Source organism: Serinus canaria, chromosome Z (assembly GCF_022539315.1).
Source record: "Serinus canaria isolate serCan28SL12 chromosome Z, serCan2020, whole genome shotgun sequence".
NCBI classification, from domain to species: Eukaryota; Metazoa; Chordata; class Aves; order Passeriformes; family Fringillidae; genus Serinus; species Serinus canaria.
Window position 1 is genome coordinate 42975327 of NC_066343.1, and position 22713 is coordinate 42998039.

General features: G+C 36.9%; 1 protein-coding gene across 2 annotated transcripts in view; it reads right to left on the reverse strand.

Annotated features, from left to right (window-relative positions):
* The window catches only part of ADAMTSL1 (ADAMTS like 1), a 392370-nt gene that overhangs the window by 139861 nt on the left and 229796 nt on the right, over window positions 1-22713 (reverse strand). For both annotated transcript variants that reach the window (XM_050987189.1, XM_018918349.3), the window contains 2 exons: window positions 21959-22086; window positions 10183-10228 (listed from right to left, as the gene is read on the reverse strand). In XM_050987189.1, the coding sequence (XP_050843146.1) occupies window positions 10183-10228; window positions 21959-22086 (174 nt within the window). The remainder of the gene's footprint in view (window positions 1-10182; window positions 10229-21958; window positions 22087-22713) is intronic.

Genomic DNA, 22713 nt, shown 5'->3' on the forward strand with positions numbered 1-22713 from the left:
GCCAGTTGCAGTATCATGCAGCTGGCGGTGTTCCACAGCTGCCAGATGGAGACAGTTTCTGCTTAGACAAAAAAGACACATAATTCAACAGATGATTATACCTTTCTTTCTTCTTTCCATGAAGCTATTGAAAGAACACCAAGACCATATGTAAATGGGAAATAAGAAATGCACGGTACATGTCTTAACCACAGCCTTGTAGTTAAGCAAATGAGGGTCACCATGCTCTTACTGGATCTCATTCTACTTGTGCACATATGTGCAGAAATGTATGTGCACAGCCACTCTGTTCCAGACAGGTTTTACCCTTTGTTTGAGGAGAGAGAAAAAAGAACTATATGATTTGTTTCTTTATTAAGCTCTTGCCACTAGCTTTTTTCCTTTCTGCCTCAGTGACATAAATCAATTGCTGTGGCAAAATGAATCAGAAGCATTTGATATATATTTGCATTTCTTTAAGCTAAGATTTCACTGCTCACATAATTAGGGACTTCCAACTGAGAAGCCCTTAAAAAAACCCTTTTTTTTAATTCTTCAGGAGATTTGTGAGACATATAAATCTAACTCTGAACTCTACTGATATAAAAACCAAAGACCACTCCCACTGCATAAAGTACATAGTTGACAAGAATTTTAGGGTTTTCTTACCCACATATACTTTTTTGCTGCCTCTTAGCACTGAAGAACATTAGACAGGTTCTCAAGAGAGCAAGAAGAGCTTTAAAATCAGGAGTCTTCAGGCAAAATAAACATGAGTTCTTTTTATTTCCTTTCCAGTATTTGATCCTTGAAGAATTATATTTGAAGTCTTCTTTTGCAAGCAACCACAAAGGCTAGGGATTCACTAGGGTTTTCTTAGAAGTAACTTGAATTTCTCACATAACTACAGGAATATAAGAGCTAAGCTTTACAAAAAACCATTAAACATCATAAGAACTGAGACAAAAAAAGCAAATGTTGGCAATATGACTGCCTCAGATTATTAAGATTGTGGAGTCCTCCACCTTACTGCCGTAAGGAGATCTGCTCCTGGATGATATCTGGTAAAGTACCAGATGAAATGAGCAGTTGTTCCCCCTCTGCTTGAGGACTATAACATTTTTTTAGTCCTAAATCACAGACAATCCTACATGTTGATGGTAGGCTTGGCAGGAAAAGTTTTTGATGTACACACAATCACATAACTAGCCAATATACCTGTAGGATATTTGTATTCTCTGTTTGCCCTCAAACTACTTCCTATCGGACAATCACTAATGACAAGCTTATTCACAGACTTCTTATGCTCCCAGTCTTATTGCTGTTGAGGGAAAATATCTCTTCTTAGATTTAAATAATCACCTGTGTTTCTCAGATCTATTCTTATCCCTTCGTTCACTAACAGTTTTCTGCATTTTTTTAAAAGGGCAAAAACTATTACAGCTTTGGATATGAAAGACATGGAGGTTGCATGTCACTTTGTGACATTAATGGATCATTATTTATTATTAAAATCTAAATTAAAATCTGTGTTAAAACCTAAGCTTTCAAATCTCCTCTCAAAGGAACATGGCACAGTCTTGGCTATGAATTTGTCATTTGTAAGCCCTTGGCTTAAACCCGGGTTAGCCCTTCTGGCCTCATTCACTGTTGGAATGTGATTATGGCTATTTTATTTGAATGCTGAATAATCTTGGATCACAACATTCCAAACCTTTCTTCTTGTGGACTATACACACATACAAGCTGTGGTCTTAGTCGCAGATTGTAATTTAATTTTCATTGTACCATGTGAGGAAATTTTCAGTTAATTCACTTTGTGTTTGAGTCTGATGTACCTCAAAAGTAAAGGGTCAAACTCCAGTCAAACCTTCTGTGAACTAAGTAGAAGGCAAAAGTTTTCCTGTTACAAAAGGTTCAATGGAGTAAGGCATGAAAGAAAAAATGATGTGGGTTAAATCTAGATCTAGAAAAATATGTGTCAAAGAGCAATAACCCAGAGCTCGTTTTTCCTTTTTGAAAGTGGAGGTTGAAAGTCCAAGCCTGTAACTGGTATTTTACTGCTGGAGAACTCAGTTTTTCTATCAATATAATGCAGAAGATTAAAAAAAAATGCAAGTATTTCAGTTTGATTTTAAAATAGAAAGAAAAACTGAGGGGCAATCAGGCTTTTTTTATGATCTGGGCAAACTTTTGATACAAGACAAAGTTTGAACTCTGAAGCAAGCAGAAAAATATGTGGGGAATTCATTATTTCTCTACAGCTCTGTAATTAGAGAAAAAGTGGTCTTTATGTCCTGCTCTTATACAAAGGATGGACAACAAGACAGTTAAAGCTTGACTCAAGATCTGTTTTAGCTCTATTTTCAAACAAGAAAAGAAGAACACAGTGGCCTTATTTCCTACCACAAAATCTTCTGGTGCCTACCCTTCTGTGATTTTTTCTGTCTGTAAATGAATACAGTCAGGTCTATTGGCTTGGCAGATACCCAAGCCAAGGCTTGGTTGCAGAAATCCAAGCCAACTCTCTAGTTTGGTTCAAGCTTGGCTCTACCTTCAGAACTTCCTGGCTTGTAACAGCTTTATTTTTACAAAGAGAAAAAGGCCCAATAAAGCACACAACACACAGAATTCATAATCCTGCTTTGTACAGAACTCAATACTATGCTTGTTGTGTTGGATTTTACTTCTTAATCAAAGAAACAAAAATTCTTCAACATAACAAACCTTCAGGACGCGGCAGGTGACCAGGACTGATGTTAAATACTTCCTTTGGTCTTTGGTATTGTGGTCAAAATAAAACAATGGATTTAAATAGCAGAGCTTGGGCTTAAAAAAGTTTTCATGTGAAACTTGAAGCAAATGAGAATACATGCAAGCAGTCAGAAACACAGACACACATACTTATCTTGGCACACAGATGTGAAAAAGGGTCACAGCCTGGTACAGAAACTTTTCTCCTGCTGAAATCCTGAATTCTAAATTTACCTGAAGACATTTGAGATGTCTTTCCCTCAGGAAGGATCTTTTCTTCTGCTTAAAAAAGCACAAGTACTTTCATGTTCATGTGTAATACCTTCACAAGCTGTATAATATTTTTTTATTCCAAAATGGACAGTGCTGAGAAAATCAGTGCTGTGAAAATTTCTGAACATTTCTCATTTTTAGAAGCAGGTCACTGAGACTTAAAATATAGGAACTGTACAAAACTTAGCACATCTACATTTTTTTTCCAACTTAAATTTACTATATTTCTTTGTATTATACGTCAGTGGAGATCAGAGCCTCTTCGTGCTGACATTTGTGCAAACATATGATCAAAGCCTGATATAAGTTCTCAGCCTATAAAAAATATTCTAGTCGCTGAAACAGAAGGTAAAGCCAGTGGTTTTTCTGCATATATTTTCAAGCAGTAAATTGCTATTTTCTCCTAAACACTTTGCACATCTTTAGATAAGGCCACTTGCTGTTTCGAGACAGTCTTGCTGTGCCTTATTTCTGCTGGCTCCTGGACAAGAGAAACTATAGAATCTTTTTGAGAGACATAAAGTCTTCTTGAAAAAATCAACCAGCTTTTGGTACTTGCATGATGGTTTAGGGGAAGGGGACCCTCTAGGCTACAGGCTAGAGCTGTCCCATTGGCCTGAATGAAGTTACATTTTGGTCCAGCTAAGGGTCTGAATCTGGGAGCTGTGTAACAGTATGCAGCTTGTCTACCTGCACCAAGATTGACAGACACTTTGAGACAGCCAGAAGTCATGGGCCAAGTCAGTGTAGCAGTGAACAGGAGGTACTGCATCTCTGCATGGGCTATGCGGTTCTGTGAGGAATTTCGCTGAGCATATCTGCATGGGCTGTGTTTGGCCTGGAGCATGGGGCAGCCCTGGTACCTGGCCATAAAGGTAATTCAGGCAGGGCAATCAACAAACTACTACAGTCCTGCTTCAGGTTATTCCAATTTTGGTACTATAGCCAAGTCTTACCAGTTTTGTTTTCTTTTGGAAAATATCTATGGGCCTCTGCAGGTATGAGGAACTGCTCCCATTGCACTCCTTGAAGAATCAGAAAGAACTAATAAACTTGAAAGTTTAATCTAGGTCCATCTATCTTCAAACTTCCTATTTGTGAAGACCTTTCAGGGATGAAAAAATTCCAGTGAATAGGAAACAACTGTTCCTCCTTTAATTCTATGAGTCCTAGGTGGGTCTTTTATGGCTTTTAGCTCATGGATCATGAGATATTACTGAAACACTGAGCCTGTGCTGGATACCTATAATCCCTATTCATCCTATCAGGTCAAGATTTCCCGTACTGCAATGAAAATATATATAATTTTAAAGGTGATCAGAAACCCCTTTGATCTGTGAAACCCATTTTAAAATATACACAGGAGTTTCATCCTCACTTCTTAGGCATGTAATGTGGTCCATATTATTATGGCTTCATTTTCTTCCTCACATCAATTTTCTTTTTTTTTTTTTTTTTTTAACTTGACCTCCTATTTTACCCTATTGTAATTCATAGGGTCCATGGAGTTTTGCCATGTTTGAATCCTATTCAAAACAATTTCCATTAATCAACAATCCAGTGGAAAAGATAAGATGAATCCCAGATGTCCCTTGATGGTGATAGGTAGATCAGATTTCATGGGACAAAAGAGGGTCAGGCTTTTTAAAGTTTACTTAGTGGGTGAAATGTAGAAGATCCTATCTAAGCAGTGATAGGTGGAAACAGTTGAGGAACTTTAAAACAGTTTACAATATATGTGCTTGTATATTTGCAGAGGCCAAGAATGATTTACTATACCTGGAGCTCTTCCTCCGCACAAAAAATGACTAACAACTGGAGTACTCTGTGCAGCATCTGACAGAACAGCTTATTGAACCAGTTCCATGAAGTACTCACAGTGTTGCAGCTGCACCAATTTCCCTACTGAGAAAGAAAACCTGAAGTCCTCAAGCAGGGGCTTGTCTAAGACCAAATAAGAACTTTAGATAAAAACATGGAGACTTAGGAGATCTAGGGATTTAACAGAAACTTCACTCATCCTTGAAGCCTTGTTGATCAACCTGCTTGAATTACCTTTCTTGCTGCCAGATTTGTCAATAGTCTACTCCCATGAACTTAGAAATAACTTAGGGTCATCCTTAGTTGGTTAGATTGAGAGGGGCTCATACTAAAGCTTTCTCTAAGAACCCCAAGACATTGCAATATCTGACAGAGATAAGCTTGAGACAAATAATAGGAACAAAGAAAATGGGGAAATATCAGCAAATAAACAAGGCATGGAGATGAGAGCTAAAATTATCAGTGAACTATAAATGCAAAGTTCCATTAATATTTGTAATTATAAATATTTATAAAATAACTTTTTCAACAAAAAAATGTCTTTTTTTGGATGTATGTTCCCATTTTGGGAAATAGTTCAATATGCAGCCTTTGGTGTAATTTTAATTTCTTTTTTTGTCCATCTTTTTTAAATATTAAAACAAGCATTGAAATTAGATACAGTAAGTTTAATTTCAGCATGAAAACTTCCAAGAACTTCAGTCAGAAACTAATATAAATATATAATATTAAAGTATACTTTTCTAAAGGCACTGAGGGCACCCTATTATCAAAGAGCTCAAAAATGAGCTGTTCAAATTAAAAAGAAATAATTGTCAGAAATACTGAATTTAAAACTCTGATTTACCCAGAGCCCTGACAAGTCATGAAATATTACTGTAAGGGAAGCAATTCAGGTTATTTGGGCAACAAAATTTCTTTATACATTTACATTAACTGGTCACAATGTGGGGTTTTTTGTTCTATTTTTTAATTGTTGCAGATTCACAGTTCTGCTTGCTGAGAAGATTGCAAATCCAGATGTCCAAACTTCTGTCATTTGCTAGATACTAAAAGCACTTGTTTCCAAGTATGAAGAAATAATTTCTAGATGACACACTGAGGTTTTAAAATGCAGCCAATCAGAAATGAGATGGAAGTTATTAAAATCTGGTAGTTTGAAGAACAGCCTGTAGTCACAATAAATTATCTGAGTTTAGAAGACTTTCCACTTAAAAAGTAAATTTACATAAAATAAATTGTGTTAGTAAGGAGACATGTGTAGTGCCTGTAATTTGTTTAGCATTTTTTTAATATTTTACTGCAAAATGTAAATTGGGAGATTTGATTGCAAAATGGCATTTCAATCACCACTGGGTAGAAAAATTAAACTCTGCTAATCATTCTTGTAGGTCTGATAATATCTACTTGGTGATGATACTTCTCATACACATAAGCCAGTGCTTCTGAGAATTATGTACTTATATGGAAGTTTAGGTTTGACATTTTCCAGGCTGGGGTTTAGAGCATGGCAAGAAGACTGTGTTATTTTGTAGAAAGTAAGATGAACAATACTGGTACTGGTGTATACAAAATGCAGCATGAGCTGATAAGAAACAGGGATGGAAGTAGCTTGTCTGAATGCAAGCCAAAAAATGGGGGATGACATTACAGCTGGTACTTCAGCCAAGTGAGGAAAGTGAGATATATATTAAAACAGTTGCAGGTGGTGTTTACAAGCTTTGGTTGCCTGATTAATGGGATCTACAATCTACAAATTTTATCTTAGGCTTAACGGAAACCTCGTTGAAAGAGCTAGTAATGTTGTGCCCCTTCAGTGTCAATCTCATCTTTTTTTCTTTTTCTTTCTCTCCTTTTTTTTTTTGATTTAGAAAGCAATGCAATGAAAGGAAAAACACAAGGGAAAATAAAAGTGTTTTCAGTCAGTCACATGAAGAATTCTGATAATTGAGAAGAAGGGCATAAAGACAGCACATATTCCAACAAACAACCTTCAGAGTGATTTTCATGTAAGTGAAGGGAAGAGAAAGCAGAAGACAGCAGAGTAGCAGAAGGATTAAAAAAGAGAAAGGGCATATGAGGTGGCATGACAGCTTGGTACAAAAGCTGGGGAGCAACTGGCAACTAATAATGCACATAGAAGAAGGAAAAAAAGAGTGTGCTAGCTTGGGGGAAAAAAAAAGGAAAGAGAATGAGTAAAAAAATCCTACTCAGAGTTTGGAATTATATTTGTTTATTTTGCATAATGTTCAGTACAACAAGGGAGATAGTTGCAAAAACATGTTTTCATTGCATTCAGACTGATTTTTTAAAGAAAAACAAATTACACCCTCTCTCCCTCCCATGATTATATTCTAAAATGGCTGGGAATATGCTTAAGTCCATGTGAATAAGAAAAAAAGGAGACGCAATTCAACCCTAAATCATCTTCAGATTCTCTCATTCCTTCTTTTACTATTTACACATGTGGCTCCATACCCATAATCTTTCCAGTTTCTGTTCATCAACAGGCAATGCAAGTGGCAAATATACTGAACCAGATTTACTCTTTTAAGTACTGTTCAGAAGCTTTATAGACAGCAGTATCAGTCTTTACTATAGTCTTTATTATTCAAAATATTCAGAATCTCTGGAATAATTAATATAGGTCAATGGGAAAACAGGCATGCCACTCTTTCCCCTTGCTTCTCTTATTCTTTATCTAATTTTTTCCCCTTCTGTAATTTAATTTCGGGATGAATTAAAACCAGCTGTAACAAAATCTTGCAAATGATAGTGCCTATAAAATGTATTCATTGCCAGACTCCAAAACTATTCTTCCAATTCTCCAATTTCACATTTCAAATAATTTGCTTTCAGTATATATGACTACCCATCCTTTCCTGCAAGAGGAGAGTCATTAAAAAAACACAAGTTCACAGAAAGGCAACTTGCAAAAACTAAAAATACTAGTTATTTTATGAAATAAAATACTGGTTATCTTATCATTCCTCAGGCTATGCAGGAGATAATGGTAATGAAAGCTTGGAATGGGGGGATTCGATCCCTTTTGCCTTCAAAGACTGTCACGTAACAGATGAAAACCTAGGTCTCATGAGCCTGGAATTTCCACTGTCTAAATTTTCAGTGTCTTTTTGGATGAAATCTTGAAAGGCAAAATCTGAGTTAACAAAAACACACACAATATTGTGGACCTTTTCTAGTGCAGAATTTCACAACAAGCTATGAGCTTAATGAACTGTTTTCAAGATTTAGTTTGTGTGTATGCAGACAAAATCTGTGTATCCAATCCAATTTGTGTGTGTGTGGAGACAAAAAAGTAGACTTAATTGATGACAAAGTACATGATTTAATTTTTTGTTTTGCTATTCTGAAAGAGACAAAGCATATTTCTGTGTTACAGCTACAAAATTCAGTAACAGAATGGATTTTAGAGATCCAAGTCTGGGGTTTCTAAATAGCTTTAGATTTACACTGCACAAGCCATTCTTTATGGTACCCCAAAAATGGTTTGAAATCATAAAAACAGTCCAGGGTCTTCATATTTCAGAGGAAAAACTGCCACTGAATTCAGCATAGTAAAGCTGAAAGCTTGAAGGCTTCATTTTGGATTATTTGGTATGAAATAATTGAGTGAGTTCTGCAGCTGTATGCCTCCTTTCTACAGTCAGTATTGCCAAATAAAAGATATATAAAGGAATTGCCTGATAAAACTATGCCAGATTTTATTTTGAAGGAAAACTGTTCAGGTGCACATTTGCAAAGCAGAACCTTAAGCTAAAAATAACATCTAAAGAAATATTCCTTATCCTGGAAACTCAGTGATTCCAAAATAAGGGTTGCAACCCAGCTAAAGCCCCAGCCTTTAATCAGGAACATAATGGCAGAAGAGCAGGATGTACTCTGTCTCACTGCTCTTTACACACACAAGGGCAGATCAGACACAGAAAGACCCAATGTGCATGCAATGCTTAACCAAAATAAAACGAATGGGTTTAATTGTCATCCAGTTATTCTTTTAATCAGCCTTTAGCAGCATCTCTTGGTTTTTTCCTTTTTTTTTGTTTTTTTTTCTATTTTTTTTTTCTTTTTTTTTTCTGTGTCAGAGAGAAGAGCTGTGGCCTGCAACTTGACTAGCAAAAATCAAACTTCCCATTCCTTACACAGATGTAGTGTAGCCTAAGTCCCTCAGAGGAAAATTGAACTGCTAATCTACCAGCAAATCTATTTATTAACTACACCAGTTGCTGTCAGCCAGGGAAGGTGAAGGCTGGACTCATGAGACATTTCAGGAAATCAAATGATACAATCAGAAAAAAATTCAGAGAAATCACAGAATTACAGAATATTCTGAATTGGAAGGGGCTCACAGGGATTATCAAAGCCCACCTCCTAAAGAACTGAGAGAAATCTTACTGCATAGGAGACTACAACTTAGATAGAAGCAGTTTCATTATGAACTGTGATCTGTTGAAGAAAAGATAGGCTAAATATGAGCAAATATATTCCTTTTTTCAAAGTTAAACTTTTAAACTTTTTAAACAAAGCATGTATTGAAAGGCTTCTGAATATGTCCCTATCAGGCATGAGAAAGCTTGGCCCGGTGTGCATTTGATTTCATTTTCCATCTTTACTGGTAAAACTGACATTTCTCCATGTAACTTGAGTGCCTTTACTATTCTTGGCACCCAATAAAACTTTCCATATGAAAGCCTCTATTTCAATTTTCTACAGTGAAAACACACTTTCACTTTGTTGAGACAGAAGTTGAAGTTTCCTACTTTATTGTATTGAAAACTATATTTGCCACATATTAAAAGAAACAGCAAGAGCCTTTGGAAATGCCAAAACACTGATACAGGCTATGTAAAACTGCTTTTCTAAGACACACAACAGAATTAAAATGCTGTGAGGGCACAAGTGAACAGAAATATATAGAACCATAGAATAACGTATCTTCTACTAACTTGTCTTCAATTCTAAACAGCGTAATCCTCCAGCCTGACAGACGACCCAATGTGAACCAGCTGGTTATCAAAGCCCTACTGGGAACACAAGATGTCTTGATTCTGCAAGAGAGGTTGTAAAGAGCAACCCTGAAGTTTCATTGACTCTCTATTTATGGTGGTTGTGAATGCAATCCCTTCCAGACAGTTTTAGCATCAGGCTATGCTGTAATCTCTCCACATTTCAAGAAACTGGCAAAGGTTTGCCTATGGTTCGGGGTTCTGTGGTATGAAAATAGTTTAGATAGCTACAAGAGTCTCACTATCACTTCCCCAAACTATCTGCAGAAATATGGATGTGATTATCATAGGTGATGATTGTATCCCATCAAAGCTGTACTTCACTTACCACATTGCTGCATGTCCTGTACCGGATGTTTCGCCCTTCACAGGTCCTGTGTCCAAAAATTAAAAACAAACCCAAAACCATTAATAGCTGAATATAAAAAGCCAACACATAATGTTTACTGTGTCATTATCTTCCCCATACGTATTTTGAATTACCTTCTCCCCTACCAACCTTCTTCCCCAAAGTAAAAGGTTATCTGTCCCTATTGAGGTATGAAATTTACAACTCCTTAGTTTTCTACCTTTGCTTTAAAAATTACTTTCTAGAAGGTAGTATCAGCTTGTAAACGAGATTAGAAGTGAGAATACAGACTTAAGCTGAAAAACATCTGAATGACATGAATATTGTCTTGTGTCTCCATGCAATTCCTAATGACTTCACAAGGACATAGCTCTGTGTCTATCTGGGCAAACACACAGTCTGACCAGGCAGCTTTGTCTTCTGGGGAACAACTGGGCACTGGGATTGAAGGAACTACGCCTGCAGCAGCATGAACTCAAAGTATAGTTTGGGTTCGAAGGGGCCATCTCCTTCCAATCCCACTGCCATTGACAGGGACCTTTCACCAGACCAGACTGCTCAGAGCCCCATTCAACCTGGCATTGAACACTTTCAGGGATGGGACACCCAAAGCTTCTCCTGACAGCTTGTTTCAGTGCCTGACCACTCTCACATAAAAAAAACCAAGAACCCACTACTCAAAACATTTAACTTAAACCTACTCTCATTCAGTTTAGATTTCACCTCTTTCAGGCTAGTGTGACATAGCTTTTCCCCACTTCGATATGAGGGAAGGAGAGCATAAAGCTTCCCCTCAATTCACTGGTGCAGAACAGCATTCAAAGAGCAGCTGGGCCCAGTGAGGTCAAGGACAGCACATAATCTGGTGTGTGCTCTCCATGGTTCTCCTCCTTTTGTCCCACAGCACACCCATACCAGCCCTGATGCTGGCAGGGCTCCTAAAAGAAAGGTCAACAGCCAGATACCTTTTTAGCACTCAGCAGAATGTACTCTGAGCATTTGACCTTAGGTGAAGTTTCACATATTTTATGAGTTCAGACAGTATACTCTGCCATGGCCTTCATGCAAATCAGAATGCAGAGTTTGGCTTTTAAAATGTATCCTTCAAAAGAATAGAATTCCTAACATTTTTAATTTCTTAATTTCACAACTTTCCCTCTCCCCCCTTCTTTTTTTGGCCATGACTTAACAAGCACACATTCCTTCAGGAATAAATGCCTGCCAAGCCTGATTTTTAAAATCCAAAATATTTTGAACTATCCAAGGGAAAGGACAGCAGCATCTGCACTGATTTTTCTTCACTTAAAAAAAAATTATTTTTAAAGCAGAGAAACTTTTCCCATACTGAGTTAACTCTAAAACTAATTGAACAAGTTTACTTTAAGTTATTGAAGTTATCCTCTCTGTCTTCATTATCCACAAGACTTAATTATAAAATTCATCCAGTAGTCATTTACATACCACAGTTGTCTAAGTGATCATAAGAGGAGACAAACAAGTAAATAAACTTCATCATATTTTCAGAATAAACCTAAGTGGAAAGATAACACTTTCTGTTGTGCAGCATTTGGCATACAAAAATTATATTAAAAGCATAACAGAAATATCATTAATCTCTATGACTAATTCAGTGATTTTGTAGCATTTTATTTTTAACGCCAATGAATTCTGATCTCAACCAAACAGAGAAATGAAAAATGTGCACAGTAGAAAAAAATTAGTTTGGGCAGTACAATAATAAAAATTATATTCATAATAGACTATGAAATAAAAAACCCAACTAAAAGACCCAATAACAACAACAAAACACCCAAGCAACACACACACACTCCCACACACACTATTCCAGTAATTCTTAAGCTATATAGGCAAGCTTGGAAAAATACTGTGGAAAACCTGTTTATATTGCATTCAATAAAGGTACTTCGCTAATGATAGATAGTAAATAAAGTAAATTATGCAGAATGCAGGCAGCCCTAGTGCAGGCCTCATTTACCACTCTGAAGAGCTTGTTCATCAGGCTTGATACCTGCCCCATGTGTCTCTCAGAAATGCCACACAAACCATCAAACATCACTTTGCTTCACACAGACTTCCTATTAGCACAATTTCAATTACTGTAACTGATTATTCTTAGAACCACTGAACTTCCAGGAAAACTTTAGCTTTCTTTCTATCATTTGCCACTCAGTTTTTTCTCCTTTTCATGGTTTCTTCATACTATCCGTTTTGAAATAAAAAAACCCAAATCTACTCACTTTTCACTTATTCTCTGCATTAGGGAAAATAGTAGGTCCTTTCATTAGATATATGAAAAAAACAACTATGCCATTATTTTCTTCCATTTTTTCTCTTCTGGCTAATGGCCAGGGATGTTCAGATAAAATGAGCAATTCTGGATGCAGCTAATGCTCTTATGATTCATGAAGACGAGGAAACACACTTGGAAAATTCTCCTTGTTTCCTCAGCAAAAACATACTTTGGAGTTTGGTTGTTTTAAACTCAATAGTTTCCCAGTTATCATCCACCAGCCAAAAGCAAGTAACAGCTTTCAGCCTTACATGATATATTTCACAATAGATTTGCATAGTAGTTTGTGTTTCAGATCTACTCTACCTTAGGACAGAATTTCAGATTCTCTCAAGCACAAGCAACTATTTTGGAATTCAAACTCATGGGATTTGCACGCCTATCTCAGCATGGACACTGCGCAGAACTCCAAGCCCTGAGCCTTTAGCATGCAAGGAAGGATCATGGCAGACTACTGAGCCCATGTTGTGAGATACAGTCATCATTTATCCTCTGATCTCTTCAGGATATAAATGGCAAGTTCTACCAACAAGGAGTACACACAGCCAGCAGGAAAACTCTGAAGTCAAACAACATGGCAAGTTCATCTTGAAGGGCACAGAAAGAGTGGGAGAACTAAGCAGTACTTCAGCTGTCTCTGTTATCGACACTGCAGGGGATTTTTCAGTGGAAAAAGGTAGCTGAGGGTTTGGCTTGACAGGGAATTATTATCATGTGAATATGAAAGAAAAGCAAGCTGTTGGGAATCATGTTTCATTCCTTAAACTTAGTCACTTGTTTCCAGTAAAGTTTCTGAAAGAGGTTAACAACTTTTAATATATTAAAATATTCTCTTCTCTTAATGTAAACAACCCAAACCCCTGGTATTTATTTCTCCAGGCTCCAGTTTGTAGACAGACTTAGTTCAAGTCCCCCCCTCAAAGGCCTCAAGTAGATGTGTATTTGTGCTCAGCTAGAGTTAGAAGCCTTGCAAAAATCCATGCCAGAATGAACAGCAACCCCCTGCCAATGTTGCCTTTATCAGTAATTACCAAAGACCATGAAGAGATTTTCAGAGGACCTCATCAGCTCCTGCCACTCTCAGCAGTCATCAGAGTTTGAACTGCTTTACTTAAGAAACAAGTCTGCACATAAACAAGCAACTATGAGCCATGGGTGGGTTATTTTTGTGCATATGAATTTTGATGCAGCTGTTCACTACAGGGTTTGGAAGTTGATGCAATGTTGAATAGTCTCCACTACTTTATTTTCACACCCCTTGACAGACACTTTTCTGGGACAGATTCTGGTTTCTGCATTGTACTTGTGAGATAAATATGCTGTGGGTCTGACTTTTCCCATGAGATCTTAGTCTGGCTGTGGCATGAAGCCAGGCTACACACATGGGGGTAACACCATCTTGCATTTCCCTTTCTTCACACTGTTGCTCTCAGCTCTTTCCCAAATCTGGCACAGTGTTATGACCCCCTGTCATCCTCAACAGAATTTTTGTGCTTCTCTGAGGAATAGTCAGTCTCTTTTACTCTCCCAGCATACCCCTTTTCCTGTAAAGTAATTGAGAAGGAGGGCCCTGAACACCAAATTGTTTTGAGCAAGAATGATGCACCAGGACTGCATTGACTTTAAGGAGTTTACTTTTTTAAACTATGGATCTGCTAGACTCATGTCTAAATCACTCAATTGACAATAATTTGCAAAGAATGTAAAAGATTTTTCCATACCCTTTTGTTCACATGATGCCTTTAAGTTTTAGCTTTCATATTTCCCAGATTCTGTACTGCACTGGTATGTAACTCTGAGCTTTCATATAAAGTGTTAGCAAGCTCTCCTCACAGTTTAGTCAGACAAAACAATCCTTTTCCAGCCCAAGAACCAAGGACACTGTTGCAGCCTCAGTCCCAAAAAGTGTCCACAACAGCAAATTGAGGAGAGCAGTCTGGGAGGATGGCACTTCATAATGTGAAGCTGTAATTGGACAATTCACCCCAATATGTAAATGGACCAAAACTTATAAAAGTGAGAAAACTTGTGACCAGTTGTCCATTTTGGGTGTAGCCATGGCTGGGTTCCTGTATGGCCCAAGGTGTATTCTTTGGAGGCCTTTTTAATAAATACCTACTTTATTCTTTTAACACTGTCTAGCCTCTGTTCTAGGTAGCCTTTAAAGGCATCACACAAGCACTTTCCTGCCACCATGGGTTGTTGAGATGCACTGGTATGTTTTGCCATGCATCTGTAGAAATCTTTCATTCTCTGTGTTTAGAAAACTGTCTCCTACAAGTTCCTGCATGTTGAAATGTGAAATATCAGAAGAGTTACATAAATAGTTAACTTTGAGACAAGAAAAGTGGGCATGGATGCACAAGCCAAATTTCCCTGGCAGGTTTAGTTACAGATCATATAAATATTCTTACTCCTGCAATCAAAAAGATAAACAATGAGGAAAATATCAACTTCAGTCACTACATGTAGAAAACCAGCCAGGCAAATAAAAATGTTTAGTGATCTGGGGCCATGAAAGACCCACTTTTTTCATAAATAATGTTTTCCACAACCTTGGTATTAGGCAATCAATAATTCTGATGTAACTGCTGCTATTATACTTAGCATCAGTGGCCCCATGTGCAGCTCAACAAGGCCAAGCACAAGATCCTGCATGGCAGCAATCTCCACTATGAGTACAGACTGAGTGATTAATTGGCCAGGTGCAGAGAAAGGCTTGGGGATACTGGTGGATGAAAAATTAAATATCAGCTGACAATGGGCACTTGCAGTCCAGAAAGCCTACGTTATCCTGGGCTGCATAGAGGGAAGCGTGGCCACCAGGTCAAGGGAGATGATTCTCTCCCTCCACTATGCTCTCATGAGGAGACCCCATCTGGAGTGTTGTGTTTGGGTCTGTGTCCCCAGCAACAGTCAGAACCTGAGCTGTATGAGCATATCCAGGTCACAAAAATAATTAATGGGGTGAAACACCTCTTCTGTGAAGAAAGTTTGAGAATGTGAATGTTGCAGATGGGACCACAAGAGGAAAGTTGGGTTTAACTAAATTTCCTTATATAACAAGGCCAGCCATCTCATTGACTAGTAGATGTATTTTTATTAGAATTTAGCAAAGCTTTTGATACAGCTTGTATTGTGTCCTTCCAGTAAATTTTTATTTTTAAGTTTTTCTTTGTTTTATTCCAAGTCACTGATTGTTGTTTTCTAAGTAACAGCTGGCATGAAATAATGTGTCCTAAACTCACAAAAATATGACTGGTTAGTCCACTTAAAATAACAAAGATCAAATTTAAGAAAAAAAATGGAAAATACAAAAAAATCCCCAGCGTCAGAGTGCTTTCAGGATACTGTTTGTTTTCAGCAGTTAGTCTCACATATGTTTTCATCACCACAATATTTTTTATTTTCTTAATAATATTTTAAGAAGTGTCTTTAGATTTGTACATATAACATATATTGCAGATATACAGAAAGCAATTACAGTTGTGGATGTTTCTACTATGCAAGAAAGGCAGAAAAGCAAAAATTTTTTAAAAAAAGCACCTTTCAGCAAAACAAGGATGATAAGTCTCTTCACAAGCAAAGTGAAGCAAAAATTTTTTTAAAAAGCACCTTTCAGCAAAACAAGGATGATAAGTCTCTTCACAACCAAAGTGGAAAGAACTACAATATAAAAATCTCACCTGTTGTGCTATATCACAAATATATCATACAGAACATAATGCAGGCCCAAAAGTACTAACATCCCAAATCTGAACATTCTAGAAACTGGAGCAGGATCCAGGTTTTGCAGCTGGTCTTTTTGAAGCAAATGGGCTGAACAGGATTGCAAGCTCTCCATTCTCTGAGGAGGTTTGCACCAACATCTAAATCATATGTGTTAGCCCACCTCCATTGAAATTTCTTATGTACAGTCTAGTGCTTCAGTCTTTAGAGAATGGTATCTTAAGTTTCTTACAGGAATTAAGGCTTACAAAAACTCTACATCATGCAAAGGTCTGACTGATTTAATTCTTTTTGATTTAAGTTCAGGAACAGATTTATTGAGCAACTTATGAATAGCTGAGATCTCTTTCAGTGAACCTGAGTGAGGGCTTCACAGACATTTTTGTTTTGTAGACCACTTCTCAACAGGGAGATGCATTTATGGAGCCCATATCCATCACTCACCTGTAACTACAATGCTGGGTACTGTTCATTCTACTACACACTAGTTTTTCACCCAGAACACCAATACATAACATCTCAGTGTCAAGACTAGCAAGGGAGTCCATAGGAAAACTACACTAGGAAAGCATTTTCAACAATTTTAGATACTTAAGGGAGGCACTGAAACCAGAAATTAGGACAGCCAGCACAGTGTGTCTAACTGGTTTTCTGAAGACCATCAGCAGTCACTCCACAGATTACAATGCTGATTTACACGGTGTGAAATTTGAAGCTTCTTATACTGCTGACATGTTGATTCAGATAGATTACTTGCTGCTTCTGCCATTAGAGAGTTAGAGCTGTAATCTCTTTCAAAAAATTTGAATTAATTTCTTCATCAAATGAAACCAGAAAATGGTTTCAAAATTCTCATAATTACAGATTTCACTGATCACAGAGTAAATAGAATAATAAATTCCTTTTAAAATGCCACTAGGGGGCACAGACTTAACTAGAAGCACTTACAAACTAAAGAAACTAAAAATTTCTTCCAGTTTTTTGGAATCATACAATGTATCATGGATGATGTCCTTTACAGAGTAAACTATCTAGAGGTATCAACTGAAGCAGAAAAAAACCCAGCAATTCAGGTATCCTGAGAGTCTTTGAAAGAAGCAATATACTACAATAGTATACAGATACAGTTTTATACAAAATTAGTTAGAAACATCCTCCTAAATAATTCCATAGTGCAGGTCACCTAAGAATTTCATGACATTAACTGTTCTCTTCATGAGTGATGTGGTATGCTTCAACAGATTGACATTTATTTTTGGGGATGTATTCAAAAACTTTGATAGCATTTGTGCACAAATCTTTTGCTCTTTACTCCACAGACCTTATACTAGAAAAGCGCTTATTCTCAAGTATTTAAACTGATACTTTTGACCAATATAGGAACATTTAATAAATTTTTAAAAGCCTAATCTGGCTTATTTAGTAGTGCCAAGATAGAGCAGGCTGCATTTATATCATTACACAACAATGACAGTAATATATGTTAGCTTCTATCTGTTAAAGCAGCAACCCCCAACCTACATAACTGCACCATTGTAATTTTCACTCAGAAAGTTTAAAGGACTCTTTATCAGTGTTAGATGTGAAAAACTTCAGAATCCCTGGGAATCAAAGCCCATGAGACAGATGGCTCTGTCAATGCAGCCTGAAAATAAGGGTCACAGCCACTTGCGGGGACTAAATTCTAAATTCAGTTGTGAAGCAGCACCAGTAGCCAGTATTTTGGCAACAAAGTTGTGTACAGATGAAACTTAAACCAGTATCTTTTCAAATATGCAGTATTTGATGTTTCCTGTTGTCAATGCCAGTCAGAAATGTTATTAACGGTTTCTTATTCTCTTTAACTTTGAACTAACATGAACAACATGCATCTATTCCATCACTGTCTGACAAACAGGAACCGTTTGATGTTGGATTTGTAAATCAACAATATATGTCATCAAAATTAGAAAATATTACTCCTTAATGAAAAAATCTAATTATTTTAGGCCCTTTCTGTCTTATCAGAAATCCACACATCATAAAATTTACCTTATTTTAGCTAATTAGCTAGTTTACTAAACCTGACCTTCAAAAGTATGTCTACTATAAGCAAAACCAGTTTGCAAATCTCTAGGACACGCTTATCTTTTGCTACATGCAGCCTAACTTTAAAAAAAGGGATGGTGAATTTAGAAGATGATGGGAAAAAGAATCACAATTATCTTCTTGCCAAGCCTAGACAGAGCAGAATGGTATCACTTTTACTGTAGTACTCATCAATATGTAAAGTACAAGTCCAGAAAACACACAATATTTTTAGATCAGGATGGGTGAACAAATCAATAAGAGAATTTATAATTTCTTTTACAATTTGAAAATGTATCCCAGAACAGGAAATAAATCCACATGAATTTCAGATAGCTAATTCAGATATTTATCATTACGGTGTTTGAGTTTGCTTGAATCAATATGGACAAATATTAAAACTTGGATGGAAGGTATTTGAGTTATTATCAATCTCTTTACTAGATGACAAATACCAACACTGCTGCACAATCAACTCTTGCTGCAACAGACAAGGGTTGGATTCTAAGCAAGAGGGCAAAACCCATAATGCAGTGCCTCTCTACCTCTGTTTCCATAATCTCTGCATCCAAAGCAGCCAACAGCTAATAAAACTTGCTTCCCTGTAGAAGCTTAAGTGCTGGTAGTTTGGCCCTCAAGAAAAACAGGAGTGGTCTATGGTTCTCCTCTAAACAGATTTTCATGAGTAGTGCTGCATGGCAGGTCAGCAAAAAAAAAAAAATAAAAGAATAGGGAAGCTGAAGGGCAAAACATTCTAAAATGATAAAAATCCACCTAGTATATAATTAGTCTAGAGGGTTCGCCTTCAAGTGAGTTGAGGCAAAACTCAGTAACTCATTTAAAGGGAGTCTGTTCTTTTGTGTAAATAACAGGAATATAAAGAATGTGAAAAGTGTAATCCTTTGAGTTTTGGTAGTCAAATTAATAAAACTTTTTTTTTCTGGGTTTCATTTTGCCCTTGGTGCCTAGTGTTTGCTGTCAGCATGAGGACATAAAATTGACTTGGGCTGACAACCCCTGTCTGCTTGTGTGACTGGCATGTGTATTTATATCACTAGCATAATGTCCTTAGCATAATCAGAAACAGTTGTTCTAATGAAATGTACTGCTAAACAGCCAGTATCCTGAAAATTTTGCTATTTAAAACACAAGAATACAGAATTTTTCACTAACACTTTCCATTCTTTCATCACAGCTGTGAAGGACTAACACAAAACATGTTTCCAAAACAAACAACACAAGCACGAACATAACTTTGGCAAATAAAAGCTGGAAAGAAAGCTGGTTTCCTTTATTTAGTTATATATATTAATGTTGTTTAAGAATGGGCAATTAGTCTTTGTATTTTTTCAAAGCAGATGCACTAGGCTCTCTCTATTCATGTGAAGCTCTGAAAGTCATCTCATACAGAACTAAAACATACAAGGCATTATAAGCATTCCTCCCAGGATGAGAAATATTTAGGATTAATTTGTTCCAATTTGTTCTAAATGTGTTGCCAGTTTTCATTTGCCAGAAGAATATACTATATTCCTTCAAGATGCAGTGAAATTACACACAACAAATATATGAGATAAACTGCACTGACCAAGAAATTGTCTCTCAGAGACAGACATTTTGGTCAAGCCTTGACAGCTTTGAAGTACTCACTTGAACAGGCTCATTTGGAAACCTTCAATGAGTTTCTTTACCTTGCTCCCTCTCTGACTTAGCAGCTTAAAATGCTTGCTTAGTAGAAAAATGCGTCATCTAAACCCTTTACTTAATTAAGAATTGCACATAGATTAGGAAAAATGAAAAACTATTGCACATTTGATAGAGTGCTAATTCCAGGACAAATGTTACTATTTATGATTTATTGCTACTGGCTACAAAAACCACACACCTAATTAGCCCCCCGCTTCCTATGCCAGAAATTGGAGGTTTCCATGTCTGAATGGGTCATAGTTTGCGGTTGGTTTCTTAAGGCAGGAAGCACTGCTTGCATCCTGAAGGGACAGTAGTAGGGTAGTGTATGAAACCTAATTTAGTGTGATTTATGAGGTTATTTCCTGTTCCACTTGTTAAAGCTTCAGGGTCATCCTGAACAGCACAAGAGTCAAGGGGAGTCCAGAAGAAATGGTTTATACTCACGTTGTCACATGCCATGACAACTGCTACTACCATTTGGAACTCCAAGATTTGCCCTCTGGAACCTACAGAGACAGTTCTCATGCGGGAGGAAAGAAAGCACCTATTGCTCAGATTCCCCAGATCTCCTGGTACGTCTGGGTTCACGTTTACATTAAAATAACATATTAACAGTCATTTATTTTTTTTAAGTATGGAAAATTATGTACTGTGATTAAAATTAAGTTTCTGTCTCTGAAATTTCATATTTTGAGGTGAATGCAGAATCACAACTTGCCAGGTAACTTACAAGGTATTACAATCCGGTCCCACATTTAAAATCAAATTTTTTTTTTTTTAATCCATGGAAATGCAATAGGAAAGTACAGGTTTTCCACTTATTTCAACAGATGCCTGTGCCTATCTTTTCTTCCAGCAGATTTTTGGGCACAGTCAACTCAATAAATGGGGCTACTAAGAGACAGTTCACAGATAAAGCTAAGATACACGATATCCTTTTCTGGTGTTACATTCAATGCCTTATGCTGTTTCCTGTCTTGACTAAACAACATCACATATCAAAGCGTCAGACAGAGGAAATTATTTGGACTGTATGGCTGCTGTTTGTTATATTAACATCAGTTTTACAAGGACGTGAATAAAAATATGAGACAAAGTATGCAGAATGGAAAATTGTATTAGATTTTTTTATCCTACAATATATAAAGTATCAGAAGTGGCAATAAGCCATAAAGGTCGGATCTGGAAGTTTCCCTTCATATTCTTTATCAGAAATCTGTTAATATTTATCAAATATACCATGTTTACTGCAGGTAAATTTTTTCTTAAAGTAGATAGAAATAATATTTGCTAGAAATATTTTGCAGGTAAAACTTACATAGAGTACAGAGTGGAAAACATGTCAAATGAGTGATTCTTTTTCCATTGCAAGCTAGTAACTGGGTAGGAATACAATCTCAGAAGCCTGACTAAATACCCAGAATTCACCTTTGTACCAGACCATTTTAACTCTGTTGGGAGCGGCCTTGCAGGTATTGAATACTTCCTATTTAAAATTTAATTTGCAAGATATCCTTTGTAGGATTGTTACTCTTTCTTATATAGCTCAGGATGCCTCGTTTGATTAATGGGTTGCTTTTATAGTCAGGGTGGCTGAGACTCTGGGGTACTAAATTAGTGAATTATCTGTATTCTGGTACAAGTGCATGACAGCTCTTACTGCTTAAATGGTGAAAGTGGAGGGAAGTTCAGCTTCAGGAGCTGGCAGCCTTTTAAGGTGTCCAGACCGCTTTTTTATCTCCGAGAATTCTTGCTTTATTTTAAAGGATGTTGCCTTATAAAGCACATTGGCTGTGTGCCCAAATTAAAAAAAAAACCAAAACACTACCATAATTTTTTGACAACAAGGTGGAAATTTCAATGTGGGTCAAGGCTTCCACTGGTTATTTCTTATGGTCTGACACATATAAGTAGGTTGAATTTTTCCATCAGTAAAGTAAAAAACATTCAGCCACTTACTTGCTGCTCAGGCAGCGTCTTAGTGAATAGGAAGCCCCTCCTCCACAGGTGCGTGAGCATTCGCTCCATGAGCCCCAGGCGTCCCACAGCGAGTCTCGGTCTTCCTCCGAGCGAGCTGTTCTGGAGCTCTGAGCAGAGGGAAAAGGAAGAGAAAAGAAATCAGGAGAAAACATTTCAGCATCAAAACCTCTGCTGCTAGTTTAACCTTTCTTTTTAGTGGATATCATCTTGGTTATTAAAAGTACCGAATAAATTGAATAAATCTGTTCCTGTCTGGCATGCCTACTGTTGACAACAGTTTCTTAGTAGTGAATGGTGTATGAATTCACTTTCATCTTTTGAATATCCCACTTCATCTCAGTTTGAGGCTAGTGAAGACTAGTCTAAGACAGCTCTTTGAACAACAGTGAGACAAAGGATCTTTTCTGATTCAGAAATAGAGTATTATAGACATCAGACACTGTGCTCTGAAGTTTTGCTGCTGCTGTGTTAGAAGCTATGAAAAGGCATATTGAAAGGAAACTACCAGAATGCTCCTAAGGAAAAACTGAAACACAACATAGTGAATCAACGTGCTAAAAAAGCATTCTATATAATCACTTTCATGCACTTACCACAAAGAATTTGAGCTATCATTGCTTCTCTGTCTAAAGGTCTATGAAACTTGCTGGACAAAGTTTCCTAGTTTAAAGAAGAAAATGCACATTCTCTGAAAAGCAGAAAGTTACCAACATCAGAATGTTGATAACCATGCT